General features: G+C 53.8%; 3 protein-coding genes across 3 annotated transcripts; 1 reads left to right on the top strand and 2 right to left on the bottom strand.

Annotated features, from left to right (window-relative positions):
- Positions 1 to 15: 15 nt before the first annotated feature.
- Positions 16 to 6,545, bottom strand: LOC121338702 (E3 ubiquitin-protein ligase TRIM7-like). The gene is made up of 8 exons (XM_041409903.1): positions 6,441 to 6,545; positions 4,973 to 5,335; positions 3,010 to 3,096; positions 2,597 to 2,827; positions 2,115 to 2,137; positions 1,888 to 2,003; positions 1,577 to 1,609; positions 16 to 1,123 (listed from the first exon to the last, which is right to left on the bottom strand). Exons 1-8 carry the CDS (start codon positions 6,543 to 6,545, stop codon positions 597 to 599), a joined length of 1,485 nt encoding a protein of 494 aa, XP_041265837.1. The 3' UTR covers positions 16 to 596.
- Positions 6,546 to 9,215: 2,670 nt separating this feature from the next.
- On the bottom strand, positions 9,216 to 11,559 carry LOC121338695 (zinc finger protein CKR1-like). Its single transcript, XM_041409893.1, has 2 exons — positions 11,438 to 11,559; positions 9,216 to 10,946 (listed from the first exon to the last, which is right to left on the bottom strand). The coding sequence occupies exons 1-2, from the start codon at positions 11,523 to 11,525 to the stop codon at positions 9,634 to 9,636; spliced, it is 1,401 nt and encodes a 466-aa protein (XP_041265827.1). The 5' UTR covers positions 11,526 to 11,559; the 3' UTR covers positions 9,216 to 9,633.
- Positions 11,560 to 14,508: 2,949 nt separating this feature from the next.
- On the top strand, positions 14,509 to 21,697 carry IL4I1 (interleukin 4 induced 1). Its single transcript, XM_041409902.1, has 8 exons — positions 14,509 to 14,548; positions 14,773 to 14,786; positions 18,624 to 18,917; positions 19,442 to 19,554; positions 19,702 to 19,903; positions 20,259 to 20,327; positions 20,570 to 20,703; positions 20,893 to 21,697. Exons 1-8 carry the CDS (start codon positions 14,509 to 14,511, stop codon positions 21,695 to 21,697), a joined length of 1,671 nt encoding a protein of 556 aa, XP_041265836.1.
- Positions 21,698 to 22,819: the final 1,122 nt, after the last annotated feature.

Below are 22,819 nucleotides of genomic sequence, written 5' to 3'. Positions count from 1 at the left end.
GGGCCGCCTGATGAGGAGGTAAAGAGGGACATGGGGGGGGCAAAGAGGGGGGGGCTAAATGGGGGAGATGGGGACAAAAGGAGGGGGGACAATGGGGGGGCAATAGATGAGAGAGGGGGATCACTCAGCAACAGCAGGACGGGCTTGGCCCTTTCCCCAGGGGGAATGGGATGGGATGAGACAGGATGGGGTGGGTAAAGATGACTTGCAAAGCAACGGTGTCCAAACTGGGGGGGCGACACCCCTCCTCTCCACACAGTATTTTAGGGGGGACACAAAGCTTTGGCTACTATTCGAAGTAGGATGGGATCAGCCTCTCCCTGTTTCACGGGGCTCCAACTCCAAAGAAAAACACGAAATGAACTACAGGGGTGTTTAACCAGCAATAGGGAAGGGGTGCTTAAGTAGCATCCCCTCACCAACCAACCCCCCTGAGGAATATTTTGAGGGTAAAAAGACTCCAAACTTTGAACTGCAACAGGAAAAAAATGCCCCCCTGAACAGCCAAGGGCAAGATTTGGGGTGTTTTGCTTGGAAGCAAAGGAAAACCTAAGGATGGCAGGGGAGAGGGGACACCATCAGTGAGCGGGGCGGGCTCAGTTGCAGAGGGACAGCGAGGAGCCCACGTAAAAGAGCCAGAAAAACGGGAAGATCCTCTCGGAGAAGGCGGCGGTGAAGGTGAAGATGGGAGCCATGTTGTCAGCGTTGTAGAACGCCACCCACCCGCCCTCGTAGTCCAGGTACACCCCGATCTTGCGCGGCCGCTCGCAAAGGGACAGCGGCGTCTCGGGAGAGGTGAACGCCTGGTACTGATCCCAATTTTTACCCTTCCAGTTGAGCCCCACCGCCCAAATCCCCTCCTCGGGGGCGAAGTCGACTTTCTCCTTGCGGCGCACGGACTCGCGGGCGGCGCCCAGCACCCAGCTCTCCCCGTCTCCCACCTCCACCTCCCAGTAGTGGCGGCCAGCAGAGAAGCCCTCGGAGGCCAGGACGCAGAAGGCGTAGTCGAAACGTTTGGGGTGAGCCGGCAGCTCCTGGGGAGCCCCGCGGAGCCGCACGCTGCGCTTGTCCTCCGACAGCACCAGGTAAGGGTTGGCCGTGTCAGGGTCCAGGGAGAGCTCACCTGGAGGGGGAAATGGGAGGGGTTACCTGTGGGATTGCCAGGCTGGGCTCGGCGTGCCAAACCCAGCGGGGAGCACGGAGCTGGGTCGCCTGTGGAATCGTGATGGGATTGAGCCCAAATGATGGTTTGTGTCCCAAACACAACGGGGACAACACAGCTGAGTCACCTCTGGGATCATTATCCCACCTGCGTGGGGACTGATCAACTGTCTGTGCCCCAAAGGAGAGGGGAAGGACTCAGGTGAGCCACCTGCAGCATCCTGAAGAGCCCACACAGACGCCAAGCCCAGCAATTCCAACCTTAACCCTTGAAAAAGGGAGGTTAGAGCCCCCATAACCCCCAGCAAATTCCTGCATTATCTCTTGGAAAAGGGAAGTCACAGCCCCAAATCCCAGCCAATTCCAGGCAAACCCCTGGAAAAGAGAGGTCTCGTCCCAATCCCGATGGCCTCACCTGTGTCATTCTCCAGCTCAAAGCGCAGGTTTTCTGTGGGAAGAGAAGGAAGGAATTGAGTCCCCACAACTGCCCAAGCCATGGGAATGATCCCCACTCCACACTTCCACACCCAAATCCCAGGAAAATCACTTTTCCACCTCTTCCCTGGGATGAGCCAATGCTCAAACAACCAAGAGCTCTCCCAGCCAGCCCAGGGGGGGAATTAGGGCCCAGCTCCATCCCAGCCCTGATTTTGGTGGACTTTCATGTGGGATCCTGGCTGGGAAGCAGTGTTTGTTTTTTTCCAGGAAGGCTCTGATCAGGCTCACCCTTGAATTCCAGCAGCACTTCCTTGAGCACTGCGCTCTTCTGGGAAAAACTCTTCAGCTTCTTCTCCAGCTCAGAAAAGCCAGGCTCAGGCTTGAGGAACATCCAGCTCTCCAGGCTGCGGAGACATGGGAGTCAGGGACCCAAAACCAAGGAATTCCCCCTGGGAAGGGTTGGAATACCACCTCCAGCTGCTGTCAGAGCCTCCAAGTTCACCCAGTTCACTCACCTGCTGCCAACTGGGACGACACCCTGGAAGGGGAAGAAAACCCAAGGAATTTGTTAGGATCAGCATCTCAGAGATCTTAAAATCCTGCCCAAAACCTGGGAGGATCCCATTAAGGGATTTTTGTTGCCATATAGGTATTTTTGTATCCAGAAGTAGAATTTCTCACCCCATTAACAGAATTTTTTCCCCAATAAATTTATTTCCCCAATAAATAAATAAATATTTTGACCCATAAGTGGAAATTCTTGCCTACATAAATGGAACCTTTCTCCCCTTTTTTTTCCACCCCATAAACAGGACTTTTTTTCTTCTCATAAACAGAATCTTCATCCCCATAAATAGGTTTTGTCCCTCTAATTAAGGGTAATTAGGATATCTAGGGTAATTTGGGTATCTAATTAGGGTATTTCAGCCCAATACAAGGGATTTCTGTGTCCATAAATGGGAATTTTTTCCCATGGAGACACACAACAGAGTCCCACCTCGCCAGGTGTGCTCCCTGTCCCGCTGTCCCCGCCGCCCTGCTCTGCCAGGAGCTTGTCCAGCTGGGCAATGTCCTCAGCCAGCCTGGCCACGCTCTCGTCCCTCCGGCGCCCAATGTCCCTCTCCAGCTCCTCCAGCCGGGAGAGCAGGAGCTGCTCCTTCTCCTCCAGGAACGCCCGCAGCTCCTTGCACTCGGCCACGATCTTCTGCCGCTCCACCTCCGTCTGCTTCTGCAATTCCAGGGGGAAACAGCCCTGTGAGGGCAGAGCCCCGCAGCCCCGCAGCTCAGGGAATCACCCCCCAAGGCAGAGAGGATCTCTGGGGGCTCCCCACGGGGAGGGGGAAGCCCCCTCAGGTGGGAGGGAATTTCCACAGGGAATCCCCAAGGGAGGCCGAAGCCTCCTGGACTCACCAGCAGCTCCTCGCTCTGCCGCTCCCGCTCAGCCTTGGCCTCCTCACGCCCTTTCCTCAGGGAGCTCAGGTGCTCCTGGGGCACCTCCTGAAAGCACAGCAACAGATCCCTTGGGAATTCTTCCCGTGGGCGATCAGCAGAGAAGGGCTGCTGCCGCTAAAATGGCCAAATTCACCCAATCTGGGGTTGGTTGGTTTTTTTTTTTGGAGCTGGAAGCAGCAGCTGCCCTGCTGCCTTGCTGACCTAAGGCTGTGCCAAAACCACCAAAATGCACACCAAGCAGCCCAAAAACAGAAGGAAAAAAAAAAAAAAAAAAGCAGCCAATTAATTTTGTCTGCCTGTAAGGAAACAAATGCTCTGGTCCCACCCCCTGTCCTCCTCCCAGGATTATCTCCCACATTTCCTCTCCTCAGGGCGCCCCAAAATTGGGTTGGACCCCCCGCTAAGATGAGGAACTGCTGCCTCTGAACTGCTCTGCTCATTAAATTATTAATTAAACTCATCCTTATTTAAGTAGTTTGACCTCCACGTAGGGCAGAGAAGCCCCAGCAATCCTGTGCAAAGAGCAACTAGCCCTGGGGGCAAATAAAACTACTTATTTTATAACCAAAACCCTAAATATAAGGATTTTGACTGTTAAGAGCCAGAAGTTGCTGCCTTTGGAATTTATCCATGAGATGAAAGCAAGTATCAGGAAAAAAAAAAAAAAGAGAGAGAGAGAAGTGAGGATCTCAGCAACAACCGATTATCAAACACTCATAAAAGTAGGTTAACGAGGGGGGGAAAAAAATCCCAAGGGAGCAACAACCTGGATCTACCTAAGAACGTTTGTGCCCTGAAAAAAAGGGGCAAAATCCCAGATTTGGGGCGGGGGGGACAGCCCCAGCGTCCCCGGAAGAGGAACCACGGCAGTTCCGGGACAAAACCCCTCTGAAAGGATTTAACAGCCACAATAATTAATACGCGGTGGTTAATGATCCCACAATCCCCTTCCCTGGTCCCTCGGGATCGTGCTGGTGCCACCCTCCTCCTCCTGCTGCCACTGCGCAGCGACATCGGCTCCGCCCGGCATCTTGGATCCCTCAGGATCCGCTGCTCCAGCCTGGAATTCCGAGCCTGGCCACCCACATCGAGCCCTTGCGCTCTTACGCTTACAAATTAATTGCCACTGTGATCGCGACACGCCCCGTATCGCGACAGAGGGGAGCCCCAGCGACAACGGGGGGGGCGCCGTTTTCGCTCTGCGTCACTCCCTCGGGATGGAGGGGGGGACAGGCGGCTCCTGTGCCACTTCCAGCCTGATCCCTGATGGGGATCTGGTTTTAAATAACGCCCTGCTCCTCCCCGCTCCCAGGCTCAGCCCGGTCCTGCCCCCGCTGGATTTTGGGGGGGCTGGTGGGATTTTGCACGATCATCGCCGCCCCTCGGGACATCCCTTTCCAGTACTCTCCCAGTTCAACCCAGATGGATCTCGCACCTGCACCCCATCCCGGGGTGTCCCGTGTTTTGCGGGGATTCGGGTTCTTCTGCGCCCCCAATTCTGGAGAAAGCAGCGCCCAGCTGGGGAGGGGATCCCCCGTGAGATCCGGCACCCCACACGTGGGGTGGGGGTCTGGGGGCTCATTTCTGTGCTCCCCGTGGAACTGGGGCTTCCCCTGCACCCAAAGGAGGAGGAGGAGGGAGTCCCTGGGTATGGGGGGGGTCCCTGGGATCCCCTCACCCCGTCAGATCCCCTTGGGCTATTCCTGATCTTACTACATCCCCCATTCCTTAGGGGGCGGTCCAGCACCCCAAAAAAGACCCGGGAGGGAGCAGGGCCCTCACTGCCCCCCCCCCAAAACCCCGAGGGGGGCGGGGGGGCTCGCAGCGCTCCCCCTCTCCGGGAAAGCGCTCCCGATGGGATCGAGAGCAATCCTCGTCCCCCTCCGAGGCGGGCGCGGAGCGGGGCTATCCCGGCACTGACCTCCGCGGCGTGGGCCGCCTCCTCGGCGGGCAGCACGGTGTGGGCGCGGTGCTCGCGGGACAGGTGGCACACCACACACACGGCGCGCCGGTCCTGCACGCAGTAAAGCCGCAGCGGCTCCCCGTGCCGCGGGCAGCGCGGCGGGCCCGGGCCTCCATGGCGGCCGCGGTGCCGGTGGCGGCCCTGGCCCCGGTGGCGGTGCCGGTCGTGGCGCCGGTAGCGACAGCGAGCCCCAAAACTCGGCGCGTCCCCAAATTCTGCGCGCCCCCAAAGTCCGCGCGTCCGCCCCTCACGGTTCCGCCGCCCAACTGACGGCCGAGAGGCCGCCCCGCGCCTGCGCCGGGGGAAGAGGCGGGGCCGCGCCTGCGCAGGAGGGAGAAAGGCGTGGTTTGCGCTGCATCTAATTAGGGTGGGCGTGGTCAGTGCTGCTCCTGGGATATAAGGGGCGCCACCAGCGGGTGTGGTCATGAGTGGGGGGTGTGGCTGCGCCTGCGCAGAAGGAGAGGGGGCCGCTCTGGGGGCGACGGCCCTGAGGCCCCCACAGGAGGGGCCCGGGGGTCGCTGAGGGGTTTGGGGGTCCCTACAGGGTTTGAGGAGGGGTATCGGGGTCTGTGGGGTGCTGGGAAAGGAGAGGAGTCCCCTACAGGCTGCTCAGACATGGGGGGTTCCCGTGTAGGGGAGGCTGGATGTCTCAGTTCCAGTAGAATAGGTATAGGCGTCTACAGAATGTTTTGTAGGTCCATCACTGTGGGATTTGAGGGGTGCTTTGCGGTTTATAGGATGGGTTTTGGGGGGCCCTGTTGGAGTTATGGTGGGTGTATCAGGGTGTATAAGGTGGCTTGGGGGGAATTCCTGTAGGATTAAGGAGGTTTACTGGGGTGGATAGGATTTTTTGGGGGTCACTGTAGGGTTGAAGGGGATGTATGGGGATCTATAGGGTGCTGGGAGGGTAGCAGTTAGACTTAAGGATGATCCCAGATCCTTGAGAGTAGGGTGAGGTGGGGGCAGGCATGCAGAGGTTGTTTTGAGCATCTCCGTAGGATTTTGGGGACGTCTGGCATGAGGGGATGAGAGTTTAGGGGTTTGGGGGTGGTTTCCACAGCATCAGCTTCTCTGCCATGTCCCCACAAGTGTTAGAATTCCACTCCAGGAAGCTGAATTCAGGGACAAAATGACTCAAAACCTCCAGACGTAGAAAAACGACCCCAAAACCTCCATCAGCCCTTTCCTAGAGGATTTAGAGATTTTACATCCCTACTGGGAGCAATCCCTCCTCCATGAGACAGATTGAGAACACAACAGCACCATTTAGCTGCTTTTCTTTAAGTTTCCTCACTGTCCGTGATGAGACTGGCTTCGGGGAGGAAATACTTTGCCACCATACGGTGGGGAAGGGCAGAAATTGGGGTTAAAAATGGTAAATTGGGGGTCAGAGCGGAGCTGCCCTCTTCCAAAATGGCGGCCTCGCCTTCAGGTAGGCGCGAGGGAAAATGGCCGCGGCCTCCCTCTCCCCATTGCTGCCCGCGCGGCCCAGCTCAAGATGGCGCCTGCGGCCTGAGGCCCTGGGCGCCATCTTGGGTGAGGGCAGCCAGCCACCGTTGCCAGGCCGACCTGAGTGTGGGCGAGGGGAAAAACGACGTTTTGTCCCTCAAAACTCCTCGTGGGGGTTCTTAGCACATTTTGGGGGTTATTCTTTGATATTCCCTTGATAGAAAACTCCTCTTTTACCTCAAAAATCTGCCCTTTTTCCTGTTCCAGACGGCCGCCGCAGTGGGGCGTCCTGCAGCCCCTTTCCCTCAGCCCACAGTGGTTAAAACACCCCCAGTGGTTAAAACCCCCCCGCTCCAAATTTAGGGGGTCACTCCGCAGCCCCCCACAAGCAGAGACTGTGGGGTTCACCCCAGTCCCCACGGAGGGGGGGGAGAACATCAAAACCACTTTTTAAATTTTTTTTTTTTAATTTTAGGGAAAAAACACACACACACACACACCAGGACGTTGAAGAGAATTTTTTTTTTCACTGAGCAAAGTGTTTTTGGTTTTTTTAAATTTCCGCCCAGCTCTGGCCGCCAGAGGGCCTCGGCCATTGTGCAGAGCTCTTTTCTGCCTCTTCCCCCATCCCTTTTTTTTTTTTTTTTTTTTTTTTTTTTTTTTTTAATTCCTTCTTTCCTTCCTTCCTTTCTTCCGTTTTCTAACTCTTATCGCTTAGGATATCGGAGAGACCCGGCTCATCTGCTCCCCACGTGCGCGTCCCCACTTTTTTTTGGGGGGGCAAAAGGGATTTTTTGGGAAAAAATAAAAGGGCAGGGGGGTGGGGGGGGCTTTGCCGACAGCACCTCCCGAGCTGGACCTGCAGGTAACGGGAAGATTCGGGTTGGGATGTGGAAAAAAAGGCAGAAAAATGGCTTGTTTTTCCCCATCCCCGTCCTTCCCTCCTCCATCCTCCCCTCAGGGTCCCGGATTTTCCTCCCTCCAGTCTCAGGGAAGGGGGAAAATGATAAAAAAATCCCAACACACCCCAAAATCTCACCCCGTCCTTCCCCCTCGGGGGGTTTCCTTCAGATGTGTCAACTCATTTTATTTCCATTTATTTTAGGAGGATGGCAAAACACCGAATAAATGAAGTGGCATGAGGTGCTGGTGGGAGCTCCAAAATACATAAAAATAAAGGGAAACGTAGCAGGAGGGATCTGTGCCAGATATCGGCCGTTTATTCCCGACATCACTAAGTTATTCAGAACCTGCAAATCCACCCTTTTCCAACCTCTCTTCCAGGAATAATAATAAATGAATAAAAATTAAAGGAATGACTGGGATCCTTACGCACCTGCTGCTTCCTGAGGACGATGAGGAAGGGTGAGGGGAGCAACAGGAATTTGCTTTTCCATGATTTTTATAAAGGAAAGCATCAAATGCTCTTCCTATAGCTGGGAAAACTCCAGTTTTTCCCCTAAGGCTCAGGGGATAATGGGGAAATGATGGGGTGATTTATCCTTTTTGGGGCAGGAGGAGCGATTGCTGAGGGGGTTTGGGGGTGATCTGAAAAATTTGTGACAGGATTCTCTGGAAAGAGATTCCTAGACTCTGGGGATGGGCACCCAGGGTTTGGTGCATTAGGAACGAGTTGTGTGGGTAAAATTTGGGTGAAAATTAATTTTATGCTCCAGATCTCTCAGCAGAGCCTTGTCTGCAGATGACAGAAACTTCTTCTTCCTGGGAGGCGTTTTATCCCTTTTCTTATTCCTTTATTTATTCCTTTTTAAGGAATCTTTGAGTTTCTTTTTTCCCTTTCTGCTTCTTCCTGCGTATTAATTTTTGGGAAAAAAAAAAGAGGAAAATTCCTGAGGCAGCAGGGGCAAAAAGTGGGAATTTCCTGCAGGACTGTGGGGCAGAAGAATGGACAGGTTTGTTCACCACCTGTCTCACACCCAGCTTGGCCTTGCCATTGGCTTATTAGGGAATAATTACCCATTAAATTTAAAATTACCCCGATCCTTTCTTCTGGGTTCCCAGAGCCCGGCCATGAGGTGGAGCTGGGGTGCTCAGAGTCCCTCTCCACTTTTGGGGACACCCCACGGCCAAGGTGGGAGGGGGGTCTGTGCGCTCCTCCCCCAGGATGGGAAAGGTCTTGGGGGGCCCAGGATACTGGAATGAGGGTCAGGGTGGGGATGTGGGCTGAGGGGGTGGCAAGGGAGCACATGGAGGTGCAGCCAAGAAGGTTTTGGGCGGGCACAGGGAAAGGAGAGATGGGGCAGGCTGAGGGTGGATTTGGGGAGAAGTAGATATCATTTGGGCTGGTGGGGAGACACTTTTCCCTGTAAGCCTCCTCATCTTCTGCTGTACTGGTAGGGGGGTGAAAGGGGGAGAACATAACTTGGGTGCATGGTAGAATGAAAACACACAGGGAACCCCGTTCCCTGGGGATTTTTGGAGCCAAACAGCTTGGAAAAGAGCCCTGGCAACCTGTACCCATCACCAGCACAGCTGGGACCTCCCCAGACTCCTCTGGGGGTGTACAAAGGAACAGGTTGGGAATGCTGGAGAAGCCAGGCCAGGTTTCCTGCGCTTGGAGTGACAGTTAATAAAGTAGAAGGCAGTTCAGCCAAAAAACAAAACCCCTCCATACGTGTCTGCGTGGTTTTGATTCTGGGGAAGAAGAAAGTGCTTGTGCCTGGAGCAGAGAAAGCATCAGAGCACAGGGTCGGAGCACAAAGAGACACAGGTGTCCATGAGGTGTGGGGCTCCCACTTTATTCCTGCCCTGTGCCAGCACCTCCTGCTCACCCTGAGCATCTTGCCCCCTCCATCCTCTTCTCCCGCCTGCTGGCAGCACAAAGTGGGCGCAACACCACTGCATTTTTGCATCAGAACCAGCCCTGGTTCCCCCACCCTTCCCTGATGGAGCCAAGCGCTGTTTCCTTCGGGAATAGGCTCCTTCTCCCCCAGCTTGTCCCTTTTCTGGGGTCTGGACTGCAGCAGGTGCAAATGTTCACCCATTGCTGTGGGTAGACACCAGGGCAGATAAATCTGTGCCACAACAGAGCACCCCTGTCACCCACCCCGGTGTCCTTCAAGCGTCACTCGTCGTCCTTGCTTGTCGCCAAGACAAGTTTTCCCTCCGTCGTGTCTCCACATCCATCACAGCGAGGAACATCTGAGTCCTTAGGGATCCTCGCTGCTCTGAGCTGCAGGCGTGTCCCCGGCGAGCCGTGTCCTGGCAAGGGGCGAGGGCCCCGCAGCCTTGGGGAGGTGGCTGCGGCGGTGCTTGGCGAGGTGCGAGCCCTGGCTGAAAGCCTCGCCGCACTCGGGGCACTTGAAGGGCTTCTCGCCGGTGTGAACGCGGCGGTGCCGCTCCAGGTGCGACGCCCAGGCAAAGCCCTTCCCGCAGTCGTCACAGGTGTAGCTCTTGTGCGCAGCGTGGCCACGCTGGTGCACCAGGAACAGCGGGGCTTCCCCGAAGCGCTTCCCGCAGTCGCCGCACTTGTAGGGCCTCTCTGGCGAGTGGGTCTTGCGGTGCTGCAGCAGGTGAGCCTTCTGGGTGAAGCGCTCGCCGCAGCTGCCGCAGGGGAAGGGCCGCTCGCCGGTGTGGACGCGCCGGTGCCGCTCCAGGTGGGACGCCCACACGAAGCCCTTCCCGCAGTCGCTGCAGCGGTGCGAGTGCTCCCGGCGATGGCACCGCTGGTGCCGCGCCAGCGCCGGCCCTGCCCGGAACAACTTCCCGCAGTCGCCGCAGCGCAGCGCCTTCCTGCCCAGGTGCGTGCGGCGGTGCCGCGCCAGGTCGGAGCTCTGGCAGAAGGTCTTCCCGCAGGCCGGGCAGCGGTGCGGCCGCTCGCCCGTGTGGCTGCGGCGGTGCTTGGCGAGGTGCGAGCCCTGGCTGAAAGCCTCGCCGCACTCGGCGCACTCGAAGGGCTTCTCGCCGGTGTGGACGCGCCGGTGCCGCTGCAGGTGCGACGCCCACACGAAGCCCTTCCCGCAGTCCTCGCACTTGTGAGGTTTGTCGGCGGCGTGGCCGCGGCCGTGGGCCGCCAGCTCGGCCGCGGCGCCGAAGCGCTTCCCGCAGTCGCCGCACTTGTGCGGGCGGTCGCTGGCGTGGCTGCGGCGGTGCTGCAGCAGGTGCGAGCTCTGGCTGTAGGTCTCGCCACACTCGGGGCAGCCGAAGGGCCGCTCGCCCGTGTGGACGCGCCGGTGCCGCTCCAGGTGCGACGCCCATGGGAAGCTCTTCCCGCAGTCGGCGCAGCCGAACGGACGCTCCCGGGCTGGGCCTTTTCCACGCAGGGGTTTGACACAGCTGAGTTTGGGGAGCGTGGTGGGTTTGGGGGTCCCAGGGGGGACGGCTTTGTCTGGGCGCCTCGCTTTGCGCCTGTGGGAGCCCAGGGGCTTCTCCCGCTCCAGGCTGTGGGATGAGTGTGGCCTGAGCCCAGCACTGCTCTCCGCTGCTCCTTTCTCCACGGCTTTTTCACTCACCAGCCCCTGAGCTGCTGGGAAAAGGGAGAAGCAGGAAGAAGTGAAAGCGTGAGGAGCAGGATTTAAAACAATGGAGTAGCAACAGGATTCTCCTTAAAAATTTCACTTTTTCACTCATCAACCCCTGAGCTGCTGGGAAAAGGGAGAAGGAGGAAAAGGGGAGGGTGTGGACCTGATTGGAGCAGGTGTAGGATTTAAAACAATAGAGCAACAACAAGATTCCCCTTAAAAATCTTGTTCTCCCAGAGAGGAGGAAGAGAGATACAACACGGACCTGATCCCAGTTTGAACTGGAAATGTGGACGTGCCAGGGGCACTCCAGTGCCAGAATTTTCAATTTAAATTAGGAGAGATCAATAACATTTTCCTGAATAAAAATAATTCAGGAGAGGGCTGGGGCTTGGGGAAATCCCCCTGGAAACTTGCCCAAGCTGCGTTGCTTGGAGCAAGGAAGGGATAGGGGGATATACAACGAGGAAGGAGATTTTGGGGGTGTCCTTACCCAGGGACATGAGGGTCTCGTAGCTCTCGTGCATCACGTCGAGGTACAGGGCCTTCTGCCGCGGATCCAGCAGCACCCACGGCTCCATGGCAGAGGCAGCACCGGGACAAAGCAGATCCCTCCCTCGGGGCTCCCCAAAATCCCCTGCAGGGAGGAGGAATCCCTTGAAACCAAGGAATTCCCCCCACACAGTGCCTCCTGCTCGAGGCTTCACGCTTTTCCTCTGGTCACTTCGAGTTTTCATAGTGCCTGAATCCAGGACTAACCCCCAGAGCGAGGAGGGGACAGTGGGGCAGAAGGGTCCCTGCTTTGCCGCTCATTTTCTGGCAGACCCCATCCCACAGCAGCCTCTTCCTCCCCGTGCCATCAGCGCTGGGGCCCGGGGGGGAGCATCCAGGAACACCCAGGAACACCCAGGAGCATCCAGGAGCATCCAGGACCATCCAGGAGCGTCCAGGAGCGTCCAGGAGCATCCAGGAACACCCAGGAGCATCCAGGAGCATCCAGGAACACCCAGGAGCATCCAGGAACACCCAGGAGCATCCAGGAGCATCCAGGAGCGTCCAGGAGTATCCAGGAGCATTCAGGAGCATCCAGGAACACCCAGGAGCATCCAGGAGCATCCAGGAGCACCCAGGAGCACCCAGGAGCATCAAGGAGCATCCAGGAACATCCAGGAGTATCCAGGAGCATCCAGGAGCGCACAGGAGTATCCAGGAGCATCCAGGAGCACCCAGGAGCATCCAGGAGCACCCAGGAGCATCCAGGAGCATCCAGGAACACCCAGGAGCATCCAGGAGCACCCAGGAGCATCCAGGAGTATCCAGGAGCATCCAGGAACACCCAGGAGCATCCAGGAACATCCAGGAGCGCCCAGGAGTATCCAGGAGTGTCCAGGAGTATCCAGGAGTATCCAGGAACATCCAGGAACACCCAGGAGCATCCAGGAGCATCAAGGAGCCTCCAGGAGCATCCAGAAACACCCAGGAGCATCCAGGAACATCAAGGAGCATCCAGGAACATCCAGGAGTATCCAGGAGCATCCAGGAGCGCACAGGAGTATCCAGGAGCATCCAGGAGCACCCAGGAGCATCCAGGAGCATCCAGGAGCATCCAGGAGCATCCAGGAACACCCAGGAGCATCCAGGAGCACCCAGGAGCATCCAGGAGTATCCAGGAGCATCCAGGAACACCCAGGAGCATCCAGGAACATCCAGGAGCGTCCAGGAGTATCCAGGAGTGTCCAGGAGTATCCAGGAGTATCCAGGAACATCCAGAAACACCCAGGAGCATCCAGGAGCATCCAGGAGTATCCAGGAGCATCCAGGAACATCCAGGAGCATCCAGGAGCATCCAGGAACACCCAGGAGCATCCAGGAGCATCCAGGAACACCCAGGAGCATCCAGGAGCATCCAGGAGCATCCAGGAGCATGCAGGAACACCCAGGACCATCCAGGAGTATCCAGGAGCACCCAGGAGCATCCAGGAGCATCCAGGAGCATGCAGGAACACCCAGGACCATCCAGGAGTATCCAGGAGCACCCAGGAGCATCCAGGAACACCCAGGAGCATGCAGGAACACCCAGGACCATCCAGGAGCATCCAGGAACACCCAGGACCATCCAGGAACACCCAGGAGCATCCAGGAACACCCAGGACCATCCAGGAGCATCCCCATCCCTGCGGAGCGCAGGGCTCCCTCTCCATCCCGCCTGCCCCGTGCCCCCTCCCCAAAGGAGCTGCTGCCGCCACGTCCCCGCTCCTCTTTCTCCCCGTTTACCTGCCGTCCCCGCCTTCCGCGGGGCTTTTCCTTGGCAGAGGCGTCCTCCGTGGCCGCGGAGGGAGGGGGCGATGCCCAGAGCCCCCCTTGCAGCCCCCAGAGCAGCACACAATGGAGGCGATGCTCCGGAAGGCCGGGCGGGAGAGAAGGGGAGAGGCTGAGCAGCAGCTCGGCTTAGCCAGAGCCCTCTAGAGGTAACGCAGCCCCAGAGCTGTCCCCAAACCTCCTTTTGCGGAAAATGCGCGCTTTATGAGTGCCTCTCCGCAAGTTCTGAAATGAATATTGTGTGTGTTATGTTAGAAAGTTATATGCTGTATTAATTTTCTTAGGTGGTGCGTTAAGTGTAGTTTTAGGTTTGTGAAAAACGCCAATCACTTGTTTTTTCAAATTTTAAAAGTTTAATAGCAGTAATATAATTAGAATAATAAAGTTTGAACAATTGAAATTAGGACAATATGAGACAATAAAAACAAAGAGATACGGACGTCCGGGTACCTTTTTCTGGGCATCACGAGCCCGAAAAAGGACCCCGGTTAACGGAGGATTAACCCTTAAAAACAATCGCCTGTTGCATATTCATACACCTCATACATGATGCATAAATTTCATTCAAACACAGGATTCTGTCTGGTCACTGTCAACTTCTTCCTCTTAATCCTCATTCCGTCTTCCTGTCTGAGCGAGGTGGGAAGAAGTTCGTTTTCTGCTGATAAGGGAGCAATAAATTCCCTTTCTCTGAAAGATTTAGGTGTCCTGTGGCGTCTATCTGGTGCAAGTCCTTTCTTAACCAAATATCTTACATAGCATAGTTTCTATTTTAACATTATGTTATAACCTAAACCAGTATTTAATAGTTAATTTAATACTTAAGAAAATTAATACAGCATAACTTTCTAACATAACACATACAATATTCATTTTAACACTTGTGAAAAGCCAATCATAAAATACACATTTTTCACAGGTTGTAACACAATGTTAAAATAGAAACTATGCTATGTAAGGTACTCTTTTTAAAGAAAGGACTGGCACCAGATAGCAGCCACAGGACTCCTAAATCTTCCAGAGAAAGAGAATTTATTGCTTCCTTATCAGCAGAAAACTAACTTCTTCCCGCCTTGTTCAGTCAAAAAGACACCCAGACAAAGTGCTGTGATTGAATGGAATTTCTGCATCGTGTATCAGGTGTATGAATATGCAACAGGTGCTTATTTTTAAGGGTTAATTCTCTGTTAACGGGGGTCCTTTTTGGAAAAAAAACTCCTCCCTGGTGCATTCATTTCTTGCATCATGCCCCCAATCCCAAAAGTGTTGCCTCAGAGTGGCACGAGTACGTGCCACAGGTGTATCCAGGGAATCCTCTGGGCAAGCAGGAAGTGAAGGACAAGAAAAAGTTTTGAAAGGGCATCTTTCCTCAACAGGACCTGCCCACACCTCTCCAGCCTGTGCCTGCCGGCCCAGACACTCATTAAGGTTAATTATCTCATTAATAAATCCACATGGGGTTTTTCCTCCCCTGTGCTTTCCGTAATCTGTCCTTTTTAATTTCCACAGGGAAACGCTCCCAGGTGAGCACTCTCCTCCTCTCCAGGTGCCCCCCAACACACCCACGATGTCCCACACCCTGCGTGGAATGAAACCCCATTTCTTTTTCCCACTCCTTCCATTAAGAAAAATCAGCCTTGAATCCAGAAAAGAGCAATTTGGAGAGAAATCACCATCCCTTCTCCCACCCTCTGGTTCCCTGCCTTGTGTTGCAACTGACGGAAATTCGCCTTCCCGTAACCTTCAGGGAATCAACAGATGGCAGCAGGAAGATGGGAGGGACAGCTTTTGCAACTGGTGGGTTGTTGATGCCCAGAAAATAATTCCCCATCATTGAGGCTGATCCCAAAGCAACTGGTTGGGACACGCCTTAATCCAGGTGTTATCAGGACAACGTGAGACCAGCTGCCTTCGCTCCAAACTCTCTGCTCTTCCTGGCAATGTGTATCCGTGCCAGTTGCATTGTGCAATTCCCAAATCTCTTGGGGTTTGTTTTTCCAGACAAAATGTGTGGTTTTTGGAGGTTCAGTGTTGACACCCCATAGGGGGACAAGCAGCAAATCATAAAACATAAAACCAGACCCAAACCAAGGGAGTTTTTTCCCCCAAAAAATTATATTTTTACTTTTTTTCCAATCCAGCTGGTGGATCTTCTTAAATGGAGACGTGCTCCAAGACAAAAAAAAAGAAGAAAAACCTTCAGTCCTTCAGTTTTTCTTAGAAAGAAACTTTCCAAAGGTGTTTGTCACCCAATTTTAACCAAGACAGCACGGTGACATCCATTTGGAAGGAGTCATCCCTGCCATCATGAACTCACAGCTACAAAAACCGTCAAGGACCCCAAAAACCTCCTGTGGCTCGTGGGATTGCAGCATTCCGTTGTGAAACTTCCCCACCCTGGGGGATGTACCGCCTGAATCCGAACACATATAATCTCGAGGTTTAATTATTTGGGACACCAGTTAAATACTGCAATCACTTCAAGAGCCCTGAAACTACTGCTTAATCCAGTCTGTGGCCACCACCCTGCCTCACGGGCTGTGCTCTGATGTTTTAAGGCAATTTTCTGTATTCATTGCATTTGTTGTAATTTTTCTATTAAATTGTAACTCTGGCTTAAAATCTCTCACAAGGTATTCGTGTGGGGTTGGTTTCCCCTGCTGGTTTACCTTCAAACCAGCACGACCAGGAACAGGGCATTGGGAATCCTGCAGGAACCACAAAAATACCCCTCACACGCCACCAAAAAGCAAAACTCTGGGTAAAACCCCACATGGTGGCTTTTCCTGAGGAGATCCCTTGAACACAACACCACAAAGCCCCAGTTTCCCTGCCACAATTCCAGCTGAACTGGGAGATCCCACAAATGCAACCTGTGAAGACCCGTGACGTGAATCTCCAAAATTCTACCTAAATTTTGTTTGACTGGATGTTCCTTCATCCTGAGATATTTTGTGACCATATTTAGTGGAACCCCACAGTTTTGTGGTGATTGAAGAGGATGAAGCCCGCTGAGGGTGTTGGCTCTGAGCAGGAGCTCTCGGTTCAAGAACAAAGAGATGGCTCATCAGATTAGTTTATGGTGCATTGGCAAGTCCAGGGTCTCCATTCTGGAAAAACACTGATCTCATTTCAGGAAAAATATCCAGTTTTTGCAGTTTCAGTGAAGCTCTGGATGATCTTTAAGGTCTCCTTCCCACCCAAACAATTCTTCATCCTCTCTGTTAGAACAGAGGCAAGGTCAAGCCAAAATTGTCAACACCTAAGAGCACCCAGTAGATGAATTTTCCCCAGAAATGCTCATTTTCACCCCTGAAATCATATTTTGAATGCCAGCTCAAGGCCTCCCCGGGGTTCAGGAGGATGCCCGTGATGGTTGTACAGATTTCAGCGGTCTTTGTGCAATACCAGGAAAAAAGCCCCAAACCTGATTGTTCCCTTCTGGGAAATTGCTGCCTCTGGAGCAGGGTGCGGTCATTATGTCAGGGTAAAGATGATACACCCCAAAACAGTGGACAGCTGACTTTACTCCATTGAGTAAAGGGGGAAAAAAAAACAAACCAGCAGAGGAACTGACTCTGCTCAGTTTCTGGTTCCCCTTCTGATGACAAGTCACTCCCTTCCGGGTTGCACTGATTGACAGAGGGTTTTTTGCAAGCACCAGGTTGCTTTTTTTTTTTTTTTTTCCCTTAAGCTGGGGTATAAAATGAATTCCAATCTCAGCAGAGGATTCATCTTCCTCCTGGAGAGATGACTGGGACTGGTGAGTGACTCCTCCCCTCAATCCTGAGATCTCGGTGGGATTTTTCCTGGTTTTCTTTCATCTTTGTTGTCTGGGTTTGGAGTTTTGTTTCCATCTCTTTGCCACCTCCCGTTTTTCCATCTGGATTTTTCCGTGGTCACCTGGAGCTCCAGACACCGTGGGCAGGGGGAGACCTCCCTTCAAATATGAGGTGTGGGATGATCCTGGTTTTCCAGGAAGCACAGGCACGAGCTTGGGGTCTCTGGGGGCCATCCTGCAGGATGCCTCCATGCTCCAAGTTGGTGCTTTCTCCGCATCTTCCAAAAAAACACCTGATGGAAGGTGGAGATCCAGCTGACACCTCCAAGAGCCGCTCCCAGGATATTTCCTGTGATCTCCAAGCAGGATCCAAAATGGTCCAAAAGGTTTTTTCCAACCCGGCTGTGATGATTCTGTGATCAGGGCAGGTCAATCCAAACTTACCCCACTGTTAACAGGACTTCTTAAATCCTTCCTAATTGTTTTTTACACTCGTGGTCGGTGTCTTGATCAGCTCAAGGGGCTGTTGAAACACCTGCCTCAGGTGTGGGATGATGAAGGCTCCAAGGTGGATTCCTGACAGATCCATCCCAGATCTGGGGCTGCTCCAGGAAAAAAAAATCCCAAAAAACCACAATTCCCAGGGATTTTCCAGCAGTAAGAATGACCCAAAGTAGGGTTTCCAAAGCTTTTTGTTTTTCCCTGAAAGAGAACTGGCAGCACTCAGGAGAAGGAAAAGAAAATGAAAGTTGCTCTTTAGTTATTTTGAAAAGCATAAACCAAAACCAGGAAAATCCCAAGGCGGGGGGGAGAGGGGGGAACGGGGGACAGGATGGGACAGAGTGTGGCTCTCAGCCCAAATTTTCTTTCACTGTGAAAATGTTAAGTAATATTGTGTCTGTTCTGGTGGAAATGGGCTGTTCATTTTGGGTCTGTTTCCTGCTCCCTGTGGGCATCTCAAAGACACAATAACTTTTAAGGAGAGGATTTTAAATTGGGAGGGATTTTTAAAAGGAGGATTTTAAAGGAGGGAATTTTAAAGGAGGGAATTTTAAAGGAGGGAATTTTAAAGGAGAGTAAAATTCTCTTCTCTAAAATTAAGTAGAAAATTTTTAATTAGGGAATTTTAAAGACAATAAATCCTATCTCTCTTCATCCCTCTAATTCAACCACCTTTCTGTGAAATTTTATCTCAAGCTCTCCTGCCTGTGCAAGTCTTCATCAGATCCATCTGCCCAATCCTGTCTTTTCCCTCCACCCTTCACATAAAAACTCCCCGAATTACCCAGGTATGGGAAAGGTCACTGGGGACAATGACCTGCCTCGATTCTTTGCACATGAGTGACACTAATTACCGTTCTTGAAAGCTTTGGAGCTTATTCTAAGAAGGTCAGAGTCATTTTGGGAACTCACCACAACAGCTGTACAGGCAGAACGTGAATATGGAGAACTAAAAAATCATCTATGGGCTGATTTCTCTTAGAATACGGGAATCACCGTCACTGACGTCTCCTGGCGCCTTCCATGATGGGCCTGCTGGTGCCAGGGATTTCACAACCACCCCAGTTCCTCTTTTTAGGTCTTGGATACCACCATCCTTGGAGCCACTTTGTGCCAACGCCGTGTTATCACCTTCTCTTCTCTTCTTGCCTCCCCAGTCCTCTTCCAAATCCTCCTGCTCGCGGGTCTCCTGAGCGCCAAGCGGTTCCCGTGCTTTCCCGAGTATTGTCTCCATGACCGGGACTACGAGGAGCTGCTGCAGATTGTCCAGGAGGGGCTGGAGCCCACCGCCCACCCGGCGCACGTGGTGGTGGTGGGCGCGGGCATCGGCGGGCTGACGGCAGCCAAGCTGCTCCGGGACGCGGGGCACAAGGTGGGAATTCCACGCGGCCCTGCCAGGCTTGTTTCCCTCCTCTGAAGGTCCTCCAGGCTGGTGAGGGGGAAGGAAATGGCAGTGGGGTCAACCACAGTGGTGGAAGAAGGAAGGGAAGGAGATTTGTCTCCAATAATTTCCCCTGACGTTGGTTCATGCGAATCAAACATTCTGTCTTTAGGGCAGCAGAAATTCCAGGGGTTTCCAAACCACCCCGAGGCACCTGTGAGTCTCAAAGAGGGTTTGCAAGGCATGGAGGGACAGATTGGTGCTGCTTTCAGAGCTCTGTTCGATCCTGAACCACCAAGAGAACCTTCTCACCAGAGCTGGTGTCGAAATGCAACCCAGGAGTTGGGAAAGGAGAAACTGCCCCACAGGCAACACAGAGGGGTTTGGATCTACAGGTGCTTCATTTGCCATCTGAAGGGGATCTGTCCCACCCTCTGGACCTTGTTTTTGGGGGAGTTTCACTTCAAACAAGCCAAATTTCCCAAACGCTTCCAATCTCCACCCAATTTGTTTAGGTCACCATTCTGGAGAGGAGCAGCGGGGTCGGGGGGCGGATCCGCACGTACCGCCCCGAGGGACAGGACTGGTATGTGGAGCTGGGACCCATGCGCCTGCCAGGCAAGCACAGGTGAGGGGCCAGCCCAATTTGGGGAGAGAACCGTCCCCAGTGCTTCCCCGGGGTTCAGCATCTGTGCCAAGGGGACAAAATATTTTGGTGGCAGAGCTGAGAGGTTGGTTATTGGCTCCTGGCGCCATCACTCTGCCCTTTTTCCAGGCTGGTCCGTGAATTCATCCGCCAGTTCAACCTGAAGCTGAATCCTTTCATCCAGAACGACAACAACACCTGGTACTTCCTGAAGGGCGCTCGGGTCAGGGCTGAGGAGGTGAACAGGAACCCTGACATCCTGAATTACACGGTGAAGCCGTCGGAGCGGGGCAAGAGCGCCAGCCAGCTGTACCAGGAGGTCCTGAGCAAGGTACAAGGTGTCCCCTCACCTGAACGATGAGCTGGAGAAAACTTGGCCATAAACTGGGGAAAGACTCGGCCCTAAGGTGGGGAAGAAGAGGGTTAATTTGGAGTCCAAAGCAGAGAGGCACGTTCAGAAACAAGGACAAGTGGTTGCAAAACCTCTCTTTGTCCGTAAAAAATCCTTTGGAAGGAGTCCACCAGGAATTGGGTGAGCAGGAAATGCCACACCAAGGCACAGCTGCCTGAAACTTGATGTACAGAAACTCCTGGGGTTACCAAACCCTGAAATCCCGAGAGAATTTTGGGCAGCACTTTTGGAAACTGATCTTTTTCCCTTGAATATATCAATGTTTCTTCTCCAGGCTTTTAAGAAGTTCCAGACCACCGATTGCAGGAAGTATCTGGCTCAACACGACTCCTTCTCCACCAAGGTAATGGCTTGGGCTCGAGGGCAAATTTAATACCAGCTCTTGGTAATTAACCTGCTCTCCCTGCTTTGAGAAGGGTCTGTCTGTGTCGCTCTAATCCCATCCTCTGTCACCTTTTGGATGTTTTTCCCTAATAAATGATCCCTTCTACTTAAAAAAGACTGAGAAAGGGGCCAGCACAGCTCCAGTGGAGCCCTAGCTGAGCTAACAACCTCAGGCTGTGTCTCTTCTCCTGGCATCTCCAGGAATATTTGATCAAGGTGGGGGAGCTGAGCCGAGGAGCTGTTGAGATGATCGGTGACTTGATGAACGAGGACTCAGGGTTTTACCTGTCCTTCCTGGCCTCCCTGTGGGACTTCGACGTCTTCTCGGACGAGATGTGAGTGCTGTCCCTTCAGCCCAACCCTGTTCCCACCTCAGAAAACGCCAGAGTGATTCCAAGCAGGAGCCACTCGTGGCTCGATGGGGCCCCCAAGCTCCACGGGTGTCTCCAGAAGAGCTCAGGTTTTTTCACTCCCTAAACCTCAGCGTCCTTCCCACACCTCCCGCTTCTCCTCCTCCCTTCCAGTTTTGATGAAATCACCGGAGGGTTTGATCAGCTGCCCAGAGCCTTCCACAAGGCTCTGCCCAACGTCATCCAGTTCAACTGCACCGTGGAGAAGATCATGACAAAGGGCAACAAAGTCCGAGTGTTCTACCGCGCTCCGGACACGCTGGCCCCCACTGTCATCGCTGCAGATTATGTCCTTGTCACCTCCAGTGCCAAAGCCACTAGGCACATCCAGTTCCTGCCACCACTGTCCCCTGCCAAGGCCCATGCCCTGCGCTCCATCAACTACGCGAGTGCCTCCAAAATTATCCTGGCATGCTCCGAAAAGTTCTGGGAGAAGGACGGGATCCGCGGCGGGTACTCCATCACCGACCGCCCCTCCCGCTTCATCTACTACCCCAGCCACAACTTCTCCAGTGGGGTGGGCGTCATCCTGGCTTCCTACACCTGGAACAACGACGCCGAGTTCTTCCTGCCCCTCACCGACGAGAAGTGCGTGGACGTGGTGCTGCAAGACCTGGCGGACATCCACCAGGTGAGCAAGGAGTACCTGCAGTACACCTGCGACCAGCACGTGATCCAGAAGTGGCAGATGGACCAGCACGCCCTGGGGGCTTTCGCCGCCTTCACCCCGTACCAGTTCGTGGATTACTCGCAGGCCCTGTTCGCTCACGAGGGCCGCGTGCACTTCGCCGGGGAGCACGCGGCCCAGCCGCACGCCTGGATCGACACCGCCATGAAATCGGCCGTCAGGGCCGCCAGCAACATCCACCACGACAGCGGCGAGTGGTTCGGGACGCTGGCGCAGAGGAGCGAGCTCTGAGCGCGCCCCAGCCGTCCTTTGGGGGTGTGAATCTGGCGCTTTCCAGGAAAAATCAGCAGGCGGTGGAGCAGAGCTGGGTGTCTCAGAGCAGGATCTGGTTAAACTGTTAAAACTGGTTAAACGCGTCCTGCGGAGACGAGGGAGCACTCAAATAGTAAATCAGAGTTGTAAACTATTATATTATAATATAAACTATTATTATAAAATGGGGGTAGGCGGGAGCACTAAAACCAGGCAGTTTCAGGACTCTGCTGCTCCCCCTTGTCCACCGCTGTAATTCCCGGTTTATTTGCGTGCAAGGCACTTCATGGAATGACTAAGGAGAAATAAAGGTAGGAATTTCTGGTTCCTTCTGTCTGAGGGCAGTGCCGTCACGCAGAAATGTGATATAAATACATAAATGGCGCTGCCACACTCCAGCCCTTTGGGAAGTCATCACTCTCAGTTCCCGCACCCCAGAATTTGAGAGAGAACCCGGTGCTTCCTCACCCTCCTCTCCTCTGAGTGGTCCAACACCACCAATTAGTTAATCAACACTAATTCCTGTTAAGTAATTAACCATTCCCCACAGCACCAGTCAGGATGCGGTCCTGGCCTCTTCTACCTAAAGTGTGGCCAGCGCCAAGTCGATCCAAGTACTTCAAATAAATTATCCTGAATCTTCAAAGCGAGCCCAAGGTTTTGCTGGAGTTTCTCCTCTCACCAGCAATTGTCCTAAATTCCATGGAAACTCCATCTCTAGTGCAGGTGGGATTTATTTGGACAGGATTATTGACAGGAAAATGATAAATGCCCAAAGGAAACAGCAGCCCAGCTGCTGAGAGCACCGTGCCAGCCTTCACTGTGGTCACTGAGCTGAAGCTCAGCCTGAAACTCAGCCTGAAATTCATCCCGACTCCCATAAAATTCCAACTTGCCCCTCCACCTCTGACTCCGCGTAGCTGGAGGGGAGCAGCTCCAGGTTCATTCCCAGCCCAAAAACAGAGGTTCAGGGACGGGATACGGCAAGACAACCACAACCCTCAGCTTCCCCCAGCATCAGAGAGGGAGATTTAGCCCCATTTTCACCAATTAAATCCAGCTAATAATTAATTGTGCGCAGAGCAATTACCAGTAGCACAT

The sequence above is a fragment of the Onychostruthus taczanowskii genome, unplaced genomic scaffold, assembly GCF_017590055.1.
Source record: "Onychostruthus taczanowskii isolate IOZ18803 unplaced genomic scaffold, ASM1759005v1 scaffold311, whole genome shotgun sequence".
Classification (NCBI taxonomy): domain Eukaryota; kingdom Metazoa; phylum Chordata; class Aves; order Passeriformes; family Passeridae; genus Onychostruthus; species Onychostruthus taczanowskii.
This window is presented reverse-complemented; position numbering and strand designations above follow the sequence as displayed.